General features: G+C 40.0%; 1 protein-coding gene across 4 annotated transcripts in view; it reads right to left on the bottom strand.

Moving 5' to 3' along the window:
- cntnap5l (contactin associated protein family member 5 like) overlaps window positions 1–18582 on the bottom strand; it is a 98498-nt gene that overhangs the window by 29584 nt on the left and 50332 nt on the right. For all 4 annotated transcript variants that reach the window (XR_010900531.1, XR_010900532.1, XM_067430961.1 and 1 more), the window contains exons 4-7: window positions 12282–12429; window positions 11483–11686; window positions 4394–4578; window positions 2069–2212 (exon numbers count right to left, since the gene is read on the bottom strand). Coding sequence is in view for 2 of the 4 variants with exons in the window: in XM_067430961.1 (XP_067287062.1) it covers window positions 2069–2212; window positions 4394–4578; window positions 11483–11686; window positions 12282–12429 (681 nt within the window). In the remaining 2 variants the exon portion in view is untranslated. The remainder of the gene's footprint in view (window positions 1–2068; window positions 2213–4393; window positions 4579–11482; window positions 11687–12281; window positions 12430–18582) is intronic.

Raw genomic sequence — 18582 nt, 5'->3', positions numbered from 1 at the left:
ATCAAACCTAATTAAAGACTTTAAGACTTTAATGGAGCTTAAAAAAAAAAAAAAACGTAAGGAAGCCCCAAATCATAAAGTTTGAGAAATTCTGCTATAAATCAATACCGCTCAACACTTTAATGATAAAACAGTTAGGTTTGCCATTTACAATGTGAGCATGAAAGCCAATAGGCCAGAGGAGAAATAAACCCCGGCACCCCGACTGAGCCTGGTTTCTCCCAAGGTTTATTTTTCTCAATCATGCCCTGATGGAGTTTTGGTTCCTTGCCACTGTTGCCTTTGGCTTGGTTTGCTCTAGCCTGGATGCCAGCCGAACTTAGCCCCGCCCACAACATTTTTAGGTCGGGCAGTTCGGTCTGGCCTCGATCCATAGAGGAGTAAATAATCATCAGGGCGGGCTTTAGACGATGATGGACAGATGATAAACAATAACGTAATAATGCACGTCATCAAAGGGGCTTGGATTATATTTGTTCAAATCTTAAACGGAGAGCTTGTTTGTGTATGCATTCACCTTCACAATTTCTCTAAAAAATGATGATCATGTTGGGTAAGTACTCTGTGTATCATTCAATTCTTTTTTTTTTTTTTTTACAACACCGGCTAAGATCGTTTATTCCAGCGCACGTGCAGACAGGGTTGCCAAGTTTTCACAACAAAACCCGCCAACTACTAGCCCTAAACAATAGCTTCTCGGGGGGTTCTCCGGGAAAAAGATGGTGTTTGGGGGGTAAAATGTGTGTTATTTTGGCAAGGTTGCCTGCTACAATTCGCACTCATGGGTCTATATATCACATAACAGTTGCTTTAACCCGCGTCTATAGAAAAAAACCCACGAAAAAAAAAACGCGGCCTTGGCAACACAGTGCAGTTGAGCTCTGTTGTGGTCGCTTCGTTGCTCTGATTGGTTGTAGGTCTATCCAATTGAGGTCTTTCCTGGTTCGGTTGAAACACGCCCCATAATCACAGCCCAAGGGAGCAGTTTCAGACTCATACATATTCATACATGAGTATGACCACGTCAGGCTAGGTTTGCTCAGTTGGGGACACTAAAATTTCAACTAAATATCCAAATAAAATTAATTACTAAATTAACTGTATTAACTTTATTATGGATCTGCCCACATTGTCGCTATATGATAAATTAAAATGAGCTGATAACATCACCGTTTTCTGCAAAGCAACTGTACAGCCGAATTTTGTTGCATTATTTTCCTGTTTAAATAAAATTTGCTTTGAAACAATCGTCATTATAAAAGCACTATATAAATAAAGTTGACTTGGATTGCGCACATAAATGCAGGGGTGCTGTTTAATTGAACTTGTTTTGAGGACCAAAGTAAAGTTAAAGTTCTCAAATCGTTTTAAAATCGCAACCTACATAAAGAATATGCCATACAGTTGCTCCATTTTAATATACAGCCTGTCAATCAGAATTAATATTCATGATTATAATATCAAGAGAATTCTGTAGCCCCAAATGTTATTGTACTACAATAGTTTAATATATAAAAAATAGCTATAGGACTGCATGAGCATCACTCAGTCAGTGAATTCTTGGACTCTGGAATGTTTTGCAATAAGCTGGTAAGATCTTAGTCTTAAAATGCCTCTGACAAGAGGGAGGGTAAGAAAAAATGAAGATCAGTGTTCTGCTTTTCCTGTCTGTGATAAGTGTATTAGACCACCCGGAGAGAGCAAGAGAGAAAAAGACAAGAGGAGAGACTTTACAGCCTCTTAATTAGGGAAAGAGAGCTCTTTTATGGTGCGATGCACACAACTCCACACAATTGCAGAACCACATTTTAGAAGTGCACACAGAGCTACTGTAATTTACCATGTGGCACTGTTGCAAATTGCATTGGATATAAATGCCTGTTGTGTGAATAAAGTTATTTAAATGACACAATACAAAAAACACACCAACAAAGCTATGGTTTTGAAGTTTCACCTTGCCATGTGAATAGCAATTTGATGTTCAAACTCACTAGCTAAGGTGTCTTTGATTCTCACAATTTAGGCATGATGAAAAGTGGCACTAGCACTTATAAAAGTTCAAACTTACCACGGTATAGATCTGTGGCTTCCGTCTCTTTGCCATGTCGATGACATTGACACCGTTGTAGTTGAGGTTCTCTATGCAACCATGGAAATTTTCATGGAGAAACGTCCCAGGCTTGCCAGGCAAAGGGATTCCTCCGAAACTGAGCTTGAATAAGGACAGACAAACACATGGAAACACACACACATACACACAAAACAACCACATATCCCAGAGATCAGTAACAATACTGTTTGCATAGCAGATAATACTTCTGAAGGCAATTTTATAGGCCTATTGTATTTATACCATATTTTAATACAAAAAATATGTTGCAACTCTTTTGTTTTGTAGAAATAGAGAGCAGTGCTGTATTTTCAGAGCATACAGTATAGTTTAGTTGGGCATTGATAGTGGTGTATGTGTACTTTTGTTATTTTGAGTGCTGTACCCTTATAGTAATGGTATCAAATAGGCACTCACAATCGCCATGAAAAAATTATATGCTTTGATTCCCTTGTCAACATTAGAAGCTCTTTAAAAAATAACAAAGAAAAATAAAAATTGAGAGAAAGGGCAGGTGGTAAATATTTTAACTGTTTGTAACGAGGTTAATCTATAATAAATGGTATCAATTTTCATTCAGTATTGAACCTATTAAACATTTAAGCGAGAATGAGTAAAAAAAGGGGGGTCTGGGGTGTCTGCTCTCATGTTTGAAATAATCACTTATACACACAAAAAGAATAAGTGGAAGGATGGAAGAGGTGGAGGTTAAAGAGAAGAAGAGGTGAAAAGGACAGAAAATTGGGTAGCAAAAAAGGTAAAAGTATATTAGAAAACACTTAAAGTGTTAGGTCACCCAAAAATGAAAATTCTGTCAATAATTACTTACCCTCATGTCGTTTGACACCCGTAAAACCTCAGTTGATCTTCAGAACACAAATGAAGATATTTTTGTTGAAATCCGATGGCTCAGAAAGGCCTTCATTGACACCAATGTCATTTCCTCTCTCAAGACCCATAAAGGCACTAAAGACATCGTTACAAAGCCCATTTCACTACAGTGGTTCTACAATAGTTTTATGAAGCGACAAGAATATTTTTTTGTGCGCAAAAACGACAACTATATAATGATATATAACAATGGCAGATTTCAAAACATAGCTCCGTAAAGCTTTGAACCGTTATGAATCAGTGCATCGAATCAGTGGTTCGGATCACCAAAGTCACGTGATTTCAGCAGTTTGGCGTTTTGATACGCGATCCGAATCCGTTATTCAGTTTTCTTTTTTGTGCATAAAAACTATTCTCGTCGCTTCATAATTTTTTTGTAGAACCACTGTAGTGAGATGGGCTTTGTAACAATGTTTTAGTGCCTTTATGGGTCTTTAGAGAGAAAATGACATCGTGGCTAATGGAGGCCTTTCTGAGCCATCGGATTTCAACAAAAATATATTAATTTGTGTTCTGAAGATAAACAGAGGTATTACGGGTGTCGAACGACATGAGGGTAAGTAATTAATGACAGAATATTCATTTTTTGGGTGAACTAACCTTTTAAATCTGATAGTAGTCCAGGACCCTACACTACCAAACACAGTGCTCCAAGCCTTTACTTTTGAACGTTAGTGTATTTTAAAGGGTTTGTGAGATTATTTGGTTTACATCTTATGAGTGCTGAGATTCCTGGAATCATCGTTCTCTGTGGTACTTTGTTTCAGGCTTTCATAAGTTTGCAGTGACAGTGATTGAATAAAATATTTTGAAACATAGTTTCAGATAACAAGGGAGTGGGATATCTTTATGCATGTCACAGTAATAGATCTTATTCTTTTCTTTTCTTCTTTTTGTTTTGTTTTGTTATAACAAGAATGCAGTTTTAAAAATGTATTTGTGTTCGTGTCTGCTTTGTATTAGGGATAGCCTTTAGTCATTTAGGGCCCTATTCTAGCTGACTGAGCACATGGCAGGTGCACTTAGGACGTGTCTGAATCCACTTTTGCTAATTTAACAGACAGAAAGAACGGTTCATGGACCAAAAGGATTGTACCTAGTCTCTTAATGAGTCTCATCTCCCATTCCCTTTAAAAGCTAGTTGCACCATAGGGGATTCGCTATTTACATGGCAGAATTTGCAAACGGAAAGACTGAACGCTTCTCCAGAGAGGAATCCTTTTAATGTTATAATTTAAACATTTTGTGTGCTGCTGCACGTTACTGTGGGTGCGAGTGCATCTGCTATTTAAACAACGTGGCGCTGTACGTGAAAATGACAACATTTGCATTGCACCTGGCATCACATTGCACCAAGTGTATGCCCATAGTCATTCATTTAATGAATCTCACCTCATAGTCTATCTCCAGTGTGTCCTCTTGTCCTTGACTGCGGAAGTGTTGCGTGTGTCCATCCACAGTGAAGTTGACATGTTTGTTAAAGCGCTCAATTTGAACAGAGTGCCAGTGGTGGTCATCCAGTAGGCTTCCTAACATGACAGAAGATGAGCGGCCACTAGACTGGGGCTTGGCATCGTCTGTACAGAGACAGCAGAAGAGAGAATTAGTTTGTTTATGCCAAATTACTTCAGAGTTCTAATAAGTATGGTACTTCTCCTGGATGAGCATATGCGCACATCAACCAGAGCGAGAGCAAGGGCGTGCCCCTCAGCGAGTTTCGTTTGGGTTACGGAAGCCGATGACAGAGCTGTAATTTTGTTTTTAGACCACGAAATCAACAATATCACTAAAGAAGTGTGTTTTTGGTTGTGAGGGAAAGATAACCTTGTTCAGCTTTTCAAATAACCCAGTGTTAAGGAAACAGTGGATGCAGTTTGTTTTTCAGGATGTGATAGATGTGGCCAGTAAATGGATAAAGAACATGGAGGCAGCAGGCTAATACTAGCGTTTAGGGGTTTATTGCAACAGAATAGGATTAACAAAATACAAAGCAAATGTTAACCTAACTGGGCTAAACCAAAATATAAGAGAAAAAACAACAACCAAACAAACAACTTATACAATAAACATAAGTCTCTGTATCTGCCTCTAAAAAGAAATACAACAGAGGTCTAAGAACTACAGGACCCGTTCCCTCACAGAACAACACTAACACTTACAAACACCAGACATACCTTTATACATTGGTGGCCAGCACCAATTAACACAAAAAGGGGAAAACAGATACACAAATAATGGCCATTACACAAAATACAAACATATGAAAACATCAAACAAAACTGGAAACAAATACATTAAATAACACTTCGTCACACTACTCCACTTTATGAATTTACTTCCTATATATATCAAAACAAGAGGAAGAGTTCTTGGAGTCCTCCCCCCAGGCAGAACCAGGAATGGTGCGGCTAGATTACGGGCCGGAACAGTATATATATGTCCAGTGTTTCCGCCCGAACCCCTTTAGACGGCGCACCAGCTCACGGGACTCAGCCATAACAAAACAGACAAACAAAAGAAGGGTAAGAATAAACTCCAACTACTCGTTAAAGAGTGTGCGCACTTAACTCCAAACGAAAGTTTAAATAAAGTCTATTAAACCCAAAATAATATTGTTGTGAGTTTTATTTCCTTACTGCAAACAAAAAACTGATTTAAATTAAAATAGAATACACAAACAAACTAACCTGACTGAGACTCAGCCCCAATCCGTCACACACTCCCCCACTTCTGGTTTCACGCCGGCAGGCGGGAAAGAAAGTCCGCCATCACATTGTCTCGGCCTGGGACATGCTGAATGGAAAACCGATATGGCTGGATAGACAGATACCAGCGTGTAATCCTGGCATTCGAATCTTTCATCTGGTTCATCCACTGCAATGCTTTATGGTCAGTCTCAATCACAAACTCACGTCCAAGAAGATAATACTTGAGCGTATCAAGGGCCCATTTTACTGCCCAACATTCCTTTTCCACTGTAGAGTACCGCACTTCTCTGGGGAATAACTTGCGACTGATATAAGCTACAGGATGTCGATCTTCTTGCGTCCCCTGAAGAAGAACTGCTCCTACTCCAACATCTGATGCATCAGTTTGCAGTACAAAGGACTGATCAAAATCAGGACAATTTAAGACTGGCCCCAGACACAGCGCATTCTTAATATCCTGAAAAGCCCGCTCTGCTTCCTCCGTCCACCGAATCTGGTTCGGACAGTTTTTCCTTGTCAAATCTGTAAGGAGAGCTGCTCTCACAGAGAAGTTGGGTACGAACCGCCTGTACCAATTTGCCATTCCGAGAAAAGATCTTATCTGCGACTTTGTCTGAGGCTTGGGGCAATTCTGTATTGCCTGAATTCTTTGAACTTGAGGTCTCATAACCCCACGGCCAATCACATACCCCAAGTACTCAGTCTCTGCTCTTGCGATGGAACACTTGGAAGGATTGATGGTAAGCCCAGCCGATCGAATCTGGTTAATAACCACTTCCATATGCTGCAGATGCTCTTCCCAAGTTGAACTGTAAACAACAATGTCGTCCAAGTAAGCAGCTGTAAAGTCAGTCAAACCAGCAAGTACCTGATCAATGAGCCGCTGGAAAGTTGCAGCAGCCCCATGAAGGCCAAAGGGCATCTTGCAAAAATGATAAAGACCCCAGGGGGTCCGGAATGCCGTGAGTTCCCGGGACCTTGCACTCAGCGGGACCTGCCAGTAACCTTTAGCCAAGTCTATAGTGGTTAAATAGTTGGCTTTACCCAAACGGTCAATGAGGTCATCGATTCTTGGGGTCGGATAGGAATCAAACTTTGACACTGAGTTAAGATACCTAAAGTCAATGCAAAACCGTAGGCTGCCATCCTTTTTGGGCACCAACACCACTGGGCTGCACCACTCACTTCTTGAGGGTTCCACAATGTCCATGGCTAGCATTTCATCTAACTCCTTGCGCAAAGCTTCCAAGAGGCGCTCGGGTATTCTATAGCTCAGGCGTTTTGGACTCGCTCCTTCTCGAAGCACAATATCATGCTCAACTAAGCTGGTATGGCCCGGCCTCTTCTGGAACACTTGGGAATCACACAGTCTTTGGATTTCAAACTGTTGACTTTGGGTCAGGTGACTCAGGGATAGACTAGAAGGAGATGGAACTGGTAGATACTGAGCCTCCACCTCTTCCTCATCTTCTACCTTCCGGATCAGGAACACCCCTGCTGCATCCCTTGGTCTAGCAAACCACTCTTTGAGTAGGTTAACATGTAAAGTCCACTTCGAACGCTTCTGACCAGGGGTGGCAACTTCATATGTAACCGGCCCTAACTTCCTCACCACTTCAAACGGACCACGCCATTTGGCAGTTAACCTGCTCGCATCAGTGGGCAGCATCACCAATACCTGATTGCCTGGCTCAAAGTTCCGTGTTCTGGCTTTCTGGTCATACCAGGTCTTTTGTCGTTTCTGTGCCTCTGCCATATGCTCATGGGCCAACACACTCATGGCTTCCAGCTTCTCCCGCATCTGAACAACATAGTCAACAACATTAGTGTGACTTACACGGTCTTGTTCCCCATTCCACATGTCCTTCAACAGCATCAACGGTCCCCGAACCTCCCGTCCATACAATAATTCAAACGGGGAAAATCCAGTTGAGATCTGGGGAACTTCCCTGTAGGCAAAAAGCAGATATGGGAGCCACTGATCCCAGTCATCACTTTTGTCTGTGACAAACTTGCGCAGCATTTGTTTCAGCGTTTGGTTAAAGCGTTCGGTTAAGCCATCAGTCTGTGGGTGATACGGGGTGGTTCTTATTCCTTTTATACCCAATAGTTTATACACCTGTTTCAACAGTTCTGACATAAAGTTAGACCCTTGGTCTGTAAGAATAGCTTTAGGAAACCCCACTCTGGAGAAAAATTGTATGAGGGAACATGCTACTACTCTCGCCTTGATGGATTTGAGGGGGAAAACTTCAGGATATTTTGTGGCGTAGTCTGTAACGACCAACATGTAACGGTTGCCTGCCTTGGTCTTCTCTAAGGGTCCTACAATATCCATGCCCAACTGATCAAAGGGTACCCCAATAATGGGGAGAGGCTCAAGAGGTGCTCTAGGAGGAACCCTCAGGGAGGTCTGTTGACATTGCGGACAAGTTCTACAGTAGACAGCTATGTCCCTTCTCATGCCTGGCCAATAAAAGTGCCGAAGGATACGTGCAGTTGTCTTATGCCTACCTAAATGACCTGACCAAGGTACCGAATGACCCAAAGAAAGGACTAGTTCTCTACCCTCCCTGGGGACTACCAACTGATGCTCTGAACTACGTTTCCGAAACAAAACACTCTTGCAGGAAAAAAAAATTCCCTGACTGACTCTCACCTCTGCCTGTCCAGCCAGTGTTCCCTTCTCTACCAACTTGTACAGGGGACCAATTGTGTCGTCATGTTTCTGCAACTGTACTATGTCTCGAGGTACTTTATATCCCAAAGTATTCTCAGGGGCAGACTCCCTTTCACTCACCACAACCCGTCGAAACTTTTCACACTTCCTCTGACTCCGGGACTTCCGAGACTTTCCTGGCTTTCCTTCAAGGTCTGCCTCAAAAAAAGGTAAGGACCCAAGTACTCCTACCTCCTCCTCACTAGTCTTAGCCATGGCCCGTGTCACAGCTGCATTACAAGCCTGCAAAGGAAGGAGATCACATAAAACCGGAAGATCCTGACCCAGAACCATCGGATAAGGCAACTCAGGTGATAGGCCCACTTCCAGCAGATAAGTCTGTCCCTGCACAGTCACATAAACATCAGCTGTAGGATAATACCTTTCATCGCCATGAACACACTTAATCGCCACCGGAGATGTATGTTTCCACAGATGGGCTGGAACTAATTCCGACTTGACCAGTGTCTGCATACTCCCAGTATCCACTAAAGCACTCACTTCCTGCCCATTCAAACACACAGTCACATGATGCAAAGAAACATTCGCCCTACAAGTAGGGTCTTCAGGTCTAGGTACCCCACAGAGATTTGCCTGCGTGGAAGGCTTATTAGGGCACCTAGGCTTAGTATGTCCCTCCTGCCCACACTGATAGCACACAATAACCTTGGTGTTAAATCTTGGGTTCCCACTAATAAGACCACCATTATCACCCACAGACTTACCTGCCATTACATTCGTCTTCATTGGTGATACAGATCTCTTACTGGGTCGCTTGGGGTCTTTGAATGCTTTCCATTGGTTGTAAGTCCAGGGTTGACCTCTTCGTCGTGCTGCAACAAACACATCTGCCAGTTCTGCAGCCTTTGCCGCCGAATCCGGGTTATGCTCCTTAACCCATGTTTGCAGCTCTGGGGCAAGCACACGGAGATATTGCTCCATAATGATTACCTCCGTAACTTCCTCCTTACTCCGATCCTGGGGCTGAACCCACTAGTTAAAAGTGTCCTTAAGACGCACATAGAGCTCCTTAGGGGTCTCATCAGCTCCAACATCTGCAGACCGAAACCTCAAACGATAGGTCTCTGGGTTAATGTCATATTTCTTTAGAACTGCTGATTTCACACAATCATAGACAAGAGATTCATTAATATCCATGTTCACATAAGCACTACGAGCTTTGCCAGTAAGCAGCGGTACTAACCTCACGGCCCAATCCGTTCTCGGCCAGCGACACGCTGTGGCTATCCGCTCGAAGGTAGTAAGGAAATGCTCCACGTCATCGTCCTCATTAAGTGGCTGTAGACGTGGTTCAGTCATAGCCCTTGCCTGTTCTACAACTTGACTCCCAATGGCTGACGACCCCCGCACATCTCCCTGCTCACTCTCTTGATTCAAAGGGGTGTACTGAAGACCCGGGGGAGAAATTGGTGTCGTTCTTGTGTGCACTTCGTCCTGAAGCTGCCTGAACTGATGTTGCAAAGCCTTCCATCTATTCTCTTGCCGTGCAGTTTCCTGGTCTAGTCGTTCATCTCTATCTTGCTGCATTTTCATATGTGCCCGGAACATGTCTCGTAACTCCTCTACAGTAACATTCTGTGAGTCACCTAAAACTAGCGGAACTTCAGCCTCAACACCTCCCGTTGCAGATACGGCCATCTCGTCGCCCTTCACTGCTTTCTTCGGCCCCATTTTGACCAATGACAGGAGAGGGGAAACCAACTTACTGCTGCCCCCTACTGGCACATCCCACCACTGCCACCAATTGTGATAGATGTGGCCAGTAAATGGATAAAGAACATGGAGGCAGCAGGCTAATACTAGCGTTTAGGGGTTTATTGCAACAGAATAGGATTAACAAAATACAAAGCAAATGTTAACCTAACTGGGCTAAACCAAAATATAAGAGAAAAAACAACAACCAAACAAACAACTTATACAATAAACATAAGTCTCTGTATCTGCCTCTAAAAAGAAATACAACAGAGGTCTAAGAACTACAGGACCCGTTCCCTCACAGAACAACACTAACACTTACAAACACCAGACATACCTTTATACATTGGTGGCCAGCACCAATTAACACAAAAAGGGGAAAACAGATACACAAATAATGGCCATTACACAAAATACAAACATATGAAAACATCAAACAAAACTGGAAACAAATACATTAAATAACACTTCGTCACACTACTCCACTTTATGAATTTACTTCCTATATATATCAAAACAAGAGGAAGAGTTCTTGGAGTCCTCCCCCCAGGCAGAACCAGGAATGGTGCGGCTAGATTACGGGCCGGAACAGTATATATATGTCCAGTGTTTCCGCCCGAACCCCTTTAGACGGCGCACCAGCTCACGGGACTCAGCCATAACAAAACAGACAAACAAAAGAAGGGTAAGAATAAACTCCAACTACTCGTTAAAGAGTGTGCGCACTTAACTCCAAACGAAAGTTTAAATAAAGTCTATTAAACCCAAAATAATATTGTTGTGAGTTTTATTTCCTTACTGCAAACAAAAAACTGATTTAAATTAAAATAGAATACACAAACAAACTAACCTGACTGAGACTCAGCCCCAATCCGTCACACAGGAGTAGCAACGGAGTTCTGCAAGTGTGTTTGTTTGTTCCCATTCACGAGTCAAAAAACCACAGGCGGCAAGTGAAACTGCATCAAATGTGTGTTTTGTTGGCAATTGCCGCGTATGTGCATATAATGCCAACAACACGAATGTATAGTGAATTGAAACGTTATCCAGGTATAATGCCATGATGTATTGTGTGCGTGACCATCCATCCATCCATCCATCCATCCATCCATCCATCCATCCATCCATCCAAAACTGATACTTCTGAGGTACTTTTCTCTAATTTCACTGTGATTTTGACTCTGATCCATCAAGAGACACTTGAGTGGGAATAAAAGAATAGAAGGACATTCTGAATAATACGGAATAAGATTCTTCAGCATTTTAATATTCATGGGGGGGTATCCAGTGCTTTTTTATTCTCACTTATCTGGTGTCCTTCCCTTCTCTTCCTCTCACCCAAATTGAGATGCAAAATGAGTTTTCCTCGCTGAAGCTCCAGAGTGAGAAAATCTCCTCTTTGTCCCTCCCCGTGAACCAGAACCCCTTCTGCCTGATGGCTCCGGAATCTCAGGGATATCACGTCTTTCACTGTGCTGGTGGACTTCTGGTTGAATCGGTAGAGTAAGGCACTGCGACCGTCGAAGTCAGCCACGTCAGACTCTGAGGAAAACAGCAAAAGGAGATCAAAGAGAATGTGAGAACACTTTCCGCTCTCTGAACTTCCTCTGACCTTCCGAGATCTTTCTGTTCTCGTACTTCCTGTTGATTTGAAAATTAAGATGAGTTGAATGTGTGAATGTAGTTGAACTTCAGATCTTAAGTATGGTATAAAATATGCAACAACAGGTAGGTTTTACCTACATTATGGAAAGGATAGTAAAGTACCTTTATCAAACGCTTGACATGACCACAAAATCAAAATGGAAAAATCTTGGTTTTTATGGAATATTTATTATAAATAATAAACGTCATTATAAAAAAAAAGAAAAAAAGAAGAAGGGTGGGACAAACATGTCACCTGTCTTACATGAGAGCAATAGTAACCCACAAACTTCCAATGATCCAACCAATTCCCAATTGACAAAATCAAGTTTTTTTTCTCGTTTTCACTTGGACCTCACAATAGCAACTTCCGTTTTATACAAACTTTAACAGAAGAAGGGCAAAATAAACTATATGATGAAAATGCAGAAAGAAAATCAATGGAAAATCTCTACCATGATTTCAAAAGATCAGTATGTAATGTATCACTCACTGTATGTGCAGCCATAGACCTCTAGCCGTAGACCCATTCCTCCTCTGGGGCTTCCCTCAAGGGGCAGAAGACGCATATATCGAGTTCTGATTGAGTGAGGGAGTTTGTGTTGGACCACTGTGTCTGTGTCACTGTTTCCAGTGAATGTCTGTAAAAAAACACATAGGCACACATAGGCAGTGATATTGGTCAGGCATTCCTTAATAGATACCATTCTAATAGTGAAACCAAATATTATAATCAAAATTTCGGGGTCGGTTTGATTTTTGAATGTTTCATCCTGTAGATCCTCATGCTTACTATGGTTGCATTTATTTGATTAAACACACAGTAAAATCTGTAATATTGTGACATATTATTACAATTTTAAATAACTGTTTTCTATTTTAATGTATTTTAAAACGTAGGCAAAGCTGAATTTTCATAAGCCTTTCCTTCAGTCTAGCCTGGATGCCAAGCAAAATTTAGCCCCGACCACATCATTTGAGGTCAGGAAGTTCGGTCTGGACTTGATCCGTTGAGGAGCAACTATATTTGAACAGGAGCTGTTCGGACCGATCAAATTGTCAGGGTGGGCTTTATACGATAATGGACAAATAATTAGCAGTAACGTAACCATCCATGACTCTAAAGAACGCTTGGGGTTGAATTTGTTTACGGAGAACTTGTTTTCATGGTGTTGGTAAGTACTCTGTGCATTCTTAAATTATTTTTACAACACCGGCAAAGATAGTTAACATTCATCTTCTTCTACTTCTTCTAGCGTGCGTGCAGTTGAGTTCTGTTGACCACTATGCATTGCTCAACATCGGTCACTAACTCCTTTGCTTTGATTGTTTGTAGGTCTATCCAGTTGAGTGCAGAGGCATTTTCTTTCGGATAAAATGGCCCATATTCACAGCATCAGACTCATATTTTAACTATAATCTGAGTATGATGACGTCAAGCTAACTCCAGTTTTACTGACCCTAAAATTCTGAATGGTTGTGAACCTCTTCATATGTTTATGTAAGCTGATGCTAATTTCCCTGCATATGCATGGTTTGCTGTTGGTCTGTCTTGTAGACCTAAGCTGAACAAAACAAAGCTGAATGCTGGTCAAACCGCACAGTACAATGAATGTGTGTTTTCAACAAGGTTTAGAGACTGTTTATTAAAGTCTCTTCAACAAAACAGCTTCCATGCCAAACAGGCCCTGCAGACACCATTTAGATGCTTTGTACGATGCAAACATCATATTAGTACAAATGATCCTTTTGGAGTTTGGTTCTTTGCTCCTCAGTGATGATGAAATGACACTAAATGTTTCTCTGATGAGTTCTGACCTTCTCTGTGCTGATTCATCTCTGCTGGGCTGTTTTGTTTTTGTCATTTTTATTAAGGGATCCATGAAAATAAATCACTCCCCGAGCTTGTATGGAGGAAGTTGCCAAATGATTTTTGGAATATGGAGGCCAGTCTGTTTGTCTTTCACCGAGCTAACGCATGCCGACAGCATACAAACCAGAATAAACTAATTTCCTTCATCTTGTCTACATCATTAAAGTTAATGAAAGATCAAGGGTGTGATGAAACAATGAGAAAATATGAGGAAACTTATAGATGGAGAAATATATCCTTGTTTTGCTGTAGGAGAGAGGGACTTGAATGTTTGTTCTTTGCAAAGTGGATTTTAAGCCCTAGCACACAGACTGTGAGCAGGAATAAATCTCTGACTAACAGCATGACTGAAGTGTGGTGTAAATTAGTGGATATCATTAAAATATTCATGTGAACTGGCCTACTCAATGATCTACTTTTAATTATAACACAGAAATAAAAAGTCATAATTTTGACAAAAAAGGGTGAAAAGAATTAGCGTAGCTGATATAAATATACACTATCCCACATTTCTTTCTTAAAGCTTAATTTGAAGTTAGTTCAATGTGATTTTAATCTCTTTGTGGACTGATGTCTTTGAGGTGCTTAAACTTGATATTAATAATTCATTTAGTGAGAGAACAACAGAAGAAAAAAAATGTCACAGATGCAAAGAAAATGGGAAGGAAATGGAAAATAAGCTTGGATGATGAAATGATTTATATAATGTAACAATGCAGTCATTTATTCCATTTTTTTTATATAGAAAAAGTGTTAAAATGTATCATTTTCAGAATTGTCAGAAATCTTGGTCCTGCACTCCCTTATCTACTTTAATATAATTTTTCATACTGGCAGATTAGGTCTGAATGAATACACTTGTTGGTTTAATGTAGATGGCCTCGTATGACAGACCTGCTTTACTGTATACAAATTAGTTTAATGTGGATAGCCAATTTTGACAAACCTTCATATTTCTGCTTTCATAGTATCATCTCACAAATTTACAAGAGACTAAAGGCCCGTTCACACCAAGTGCGTTAACTACAAAGATAAAGATATGGTTCCAAAAATGTCTAAATAAAGTTCCCACCACAGCAATAACTATAGAGAAACAATATAGTTGGAAACATTTTCAGAATGATTTTATTCAGCTGATGAACGATAAAAACATTGACAGCCATATATCATTATTATTTAGTGTATAAGTAACAAGCTTGAGCATTTAAAGCGGCAGACTACTGGTGTGGACGCTAATATAGTTATCTTTATAGTTATCATTCTTGGTGTGAACTGGCCTTTAGAAGGAAAAAATAATCCAAAGCAAAAGTTCTATACATAATTCAACAACACTTCTTGTATGATTTATTCGAAGAAAAGAGGAATAATTCAATGCTTATCGAACTTCCTCCAACATCCCAGTGGACGATGACAGAAAAACTTAATTTACAAGTGATTCACCTTTTCAACCGAAGGATGAAGGCCTAGGTGTTTAATCCTTGTACTGAACAATAGGCTTAGCTTGTGCATTCATTCAGCATAGGTAAAGAGGAAGAAAGAGAGGGAGACAGACAGAGAAAGGTACAATAGCTTTTCAAAGACTTTCATTAGTGAGATACACAAAGCAGAGAGGACTGAGCAACACACTGTAAATTTCACTCATTGAAACTTAAATTAAATTCTTAATCCTTGAATTAATCTATTAAATATATGATGCTATTTTGTTTAACATTAAAACAAAATGTCTGCATACTCAACTGAAAGTTTGTTTTTAATAACAATACATTTTATATCTCTCAGGCCTTGTGTTATACAGTACACTTTAAAAAAATAAATAATTGTAATTCAATTTGTATAGAGTGGTGCAGGTATGACATCACTTTGTAGGCCAAATTGCGACATGTAAGCACTTTCAGTTCCCTCGTCCAAAAGTCAATGTTTTATTTTTGTTTAAAATGGTATTTTATTTGAATGGCTGAAATAAGGTCTGTAGTGAACACAAGCTCAAGACACTTTCGCATTTTATTCTTATACGTCATAAAATACATCAGTACTATCCCACTCTGGATTTTTTTTTTTAATTGAAAAAGGCAGTTGTTAACAAGTAGCAAAATGGGACAATAGATGGTGTTGGGGAGATTAAACGTCATCACGCCAAAAAGGTCAGTCAGCTTTTAGATCATCATTATGCTCATAATTGTAGACTTATAAACTAGTCTAATTTAGCCTAGAAATCTAGATGCACCCTAGCGGCAGCAAATTGAATCTGCCCGCGAATGTCGTCTAGCAACTCTCAATACCCTTCTGAGCTGTATTCGCCTAACTCTTGCCGGGCCAATCACATCGTGTATAGAGTTGGTCGGCGGGGCCATAATGACGACGGCCGAGCTGCATTTGCGTGCTTCTAGTAAACACAGAAACTGGCAAACGGCGGTCTTTCGAATCAGCTTTGACCGCGACTCTGGAAGACTTGGAGTTAAGCTTTTCTCTGAGAAAAGAACAAAGAACGGCACTGAAGTCATTCTTAAAAAGGGAAGATGTGTTCAGAGTTTTGTTTAATCTATCAACAAGCTCTGCTTCACCTTCGTTGCTCTGGTTGGTGGTAGCGCTATCCTATCGCGTGGAGAGGGAGTTTGAAAGATAAGCCTTTGTAATGTGCCATTGTTGACTATATTCTAAATAAACTACAACAAAATCTATTTCCGTTGTCCTGTTGCTTAGCTCCATCTCAGTCACATACCTGAAGCTCATTCATTGTGCAGCTCATTATGCAGGTCTTTTGTTCTCTCAGGTGTGATACCCATATATATTCATGTTCGTTCACGTCTCTTCGCATATGGCCTTTGTAAAAAAAAAACCCATTGTCTTAGAAAATGTAAATCAATGTATTTTATTATGTGGATTAGCTGGCTCAATGATTCTCACATCAGTTTGAAGCAAAACCACAACCATTAGTTTAAAGTATCGTGGCCGCATATCTATTGTGCGTTTTGAGATCTTAATTTTAAAACAATTTATTTAGTTTTTTTAGTTTCAAAACCCTCGCATAAACATTATTCTCTCTCAAACACAAGCATGTACATACATGTCGCTCACATATTATGCTAGCACAATTTGTGTCGAATACAGTGTAATTACACTTTTGCCATTCATTTATAAGCAACTGAAAAAAGAACAAATGTTAGAGCATGTCGAAACTCCTGAGGGTTAATGGACAAAATGCACAAATATTATAAACGTTTGTTGCTCACAGAGCTTTTAGCGATAATCCAAAAGCCTATGGAAAAATCCTATTGGGTTTTTCTCAAGGGAACCAGTGTAATGCTAATGTCATGCCCCACTCTATTACACAAGCTACTTTTTATTATGCTTCTCTACAGGCATGTAAAGAATCTGCCAATCTATTAATCTCCATGTAATCTTATCAAAACTTTGTTTACCATGTACCTCTTTATAAAGGTTACGGTTAGAACTTGTTGTCTAGCAACTTCCTTGCTTCTTCATTTAGCCAATGTGATGGTATTTGAATGCTCTGAACTAAAGTGAGAGGAAGCTAATCAATATAGTATAACACAGTGTACTCTTTCATCCTCAATACACAGACGACAAGCATTGATTTTTAAATTATAATCATTATTATTTTGCATTTTAAAGGTACTGCTGACATTTTGTGTCGCTTGTAAAGTTCAATTCGAAGGTCAATTAACTCTGATGTATCGAACCTTGTTTGAAAGAGGAGGGATGAAAGTTGGGAAGGCGATACAGTTTTCGAGCTATAAATTATTATCTGGCTTCTGGGTTTACATTGCTTTTGTGTGTGATCTTGGTCAATTCAGACTTCTACATTTGCCATTTAAATACTTCAAAATATTTCTAGTCCTTTGTATGTTAAAGAAACACATTGCAGCCAGAGCTCTTTCAGTAAACAGATTCTTAACAACAGCAAGACGATCTGATTAAGCCGTTAGAGGCTTTAGCTTAACACAATCAATATTTTTCATGGTCACCTCCAGCTCTGTGGAAACACAGAGACATGTTGGACCACACCTGACGAGTAGCCAAACAACTTTAGACCCAGACAGAGACAGAGCAGCACACGAGAAAGGCCGGGAGAAAATATCTATAAACACGTTTCTGAACTGATTGACCTTTTTAGAGTGGTTTAATAGAATCTGTCACAACGTGATAAATTCTCTTTGCCACATTAGCCACTGTTAGCGTCTTACGCTAAAGCTCCTTCCAGTCATTGCCATTGATTTTAAATGGACACCAAAATCTTATTATGTGCGGTAAAAATGTGGGCGGTTTGCAGAGCAAAGGTATCAAAGTGCTTAATGAAAAAAAGACACATTACGAAAAGTATTGAAGATCAGTGCTAAAGCACAAAACACAAACACTGCTCTGACCTTTTCATGATGCTAAATTTGCAATCAAATACTGCTGTTAATTGTAAGAAATCAGTTCACAATTGGAAAATATCAATAATGGCGTTCATACTTTAATAGCCTCTGTATTTAGAGATTGCAGTCATTTCATTAAAATTAATATCTTTCTTTCCAAACCACTGCACTATGCCTGAAAAAAGTTCCCTATTCCAGTACTCAAATATTACTCAGAATATTACTCATGTCATGTATTGTTTGTATGTGAAATTGACAGCTGTTCATTATTGTACAAGATAAGGGACTTTCATTTTTTTGCCACAACATTTTCAATAGTATTATTTTAGTCAGAGCTGAAAAAGTGTCGGATAATCTGCTTTACCAATCCAAGCAAAAAGCAACAGATAAGAGAGAGTTCTGAAATGAAATATATTGATTTTGTGTGAATGCGTACACATGTGTGGGTTTGTGCACACTTGGTGGATCACGTGAACACAAACCAGCAGTGGAGAGAGGCAGATGAAATCGATTTCAGAAACATCGCAATAAGCCCAAACTAA

This window comes from Pseudorasbora parva, chromosome 22, assembly GCF_024679245.1.
Source record: "Pseudorasbora parva isolate DD20220531a chromosome 22, ASM2467924v1, whole genome shotgun sequence".
Lineage (NCBI taxonomy): Eukaryota > Metazoa > Chordata > Actinopteri > Cypriniformes > Gobionidae > Pseudorasbora > Pseudorasbora parva.
This window is presented reverse-complemented; position numbering and strand designations above follow the sequence as displayed.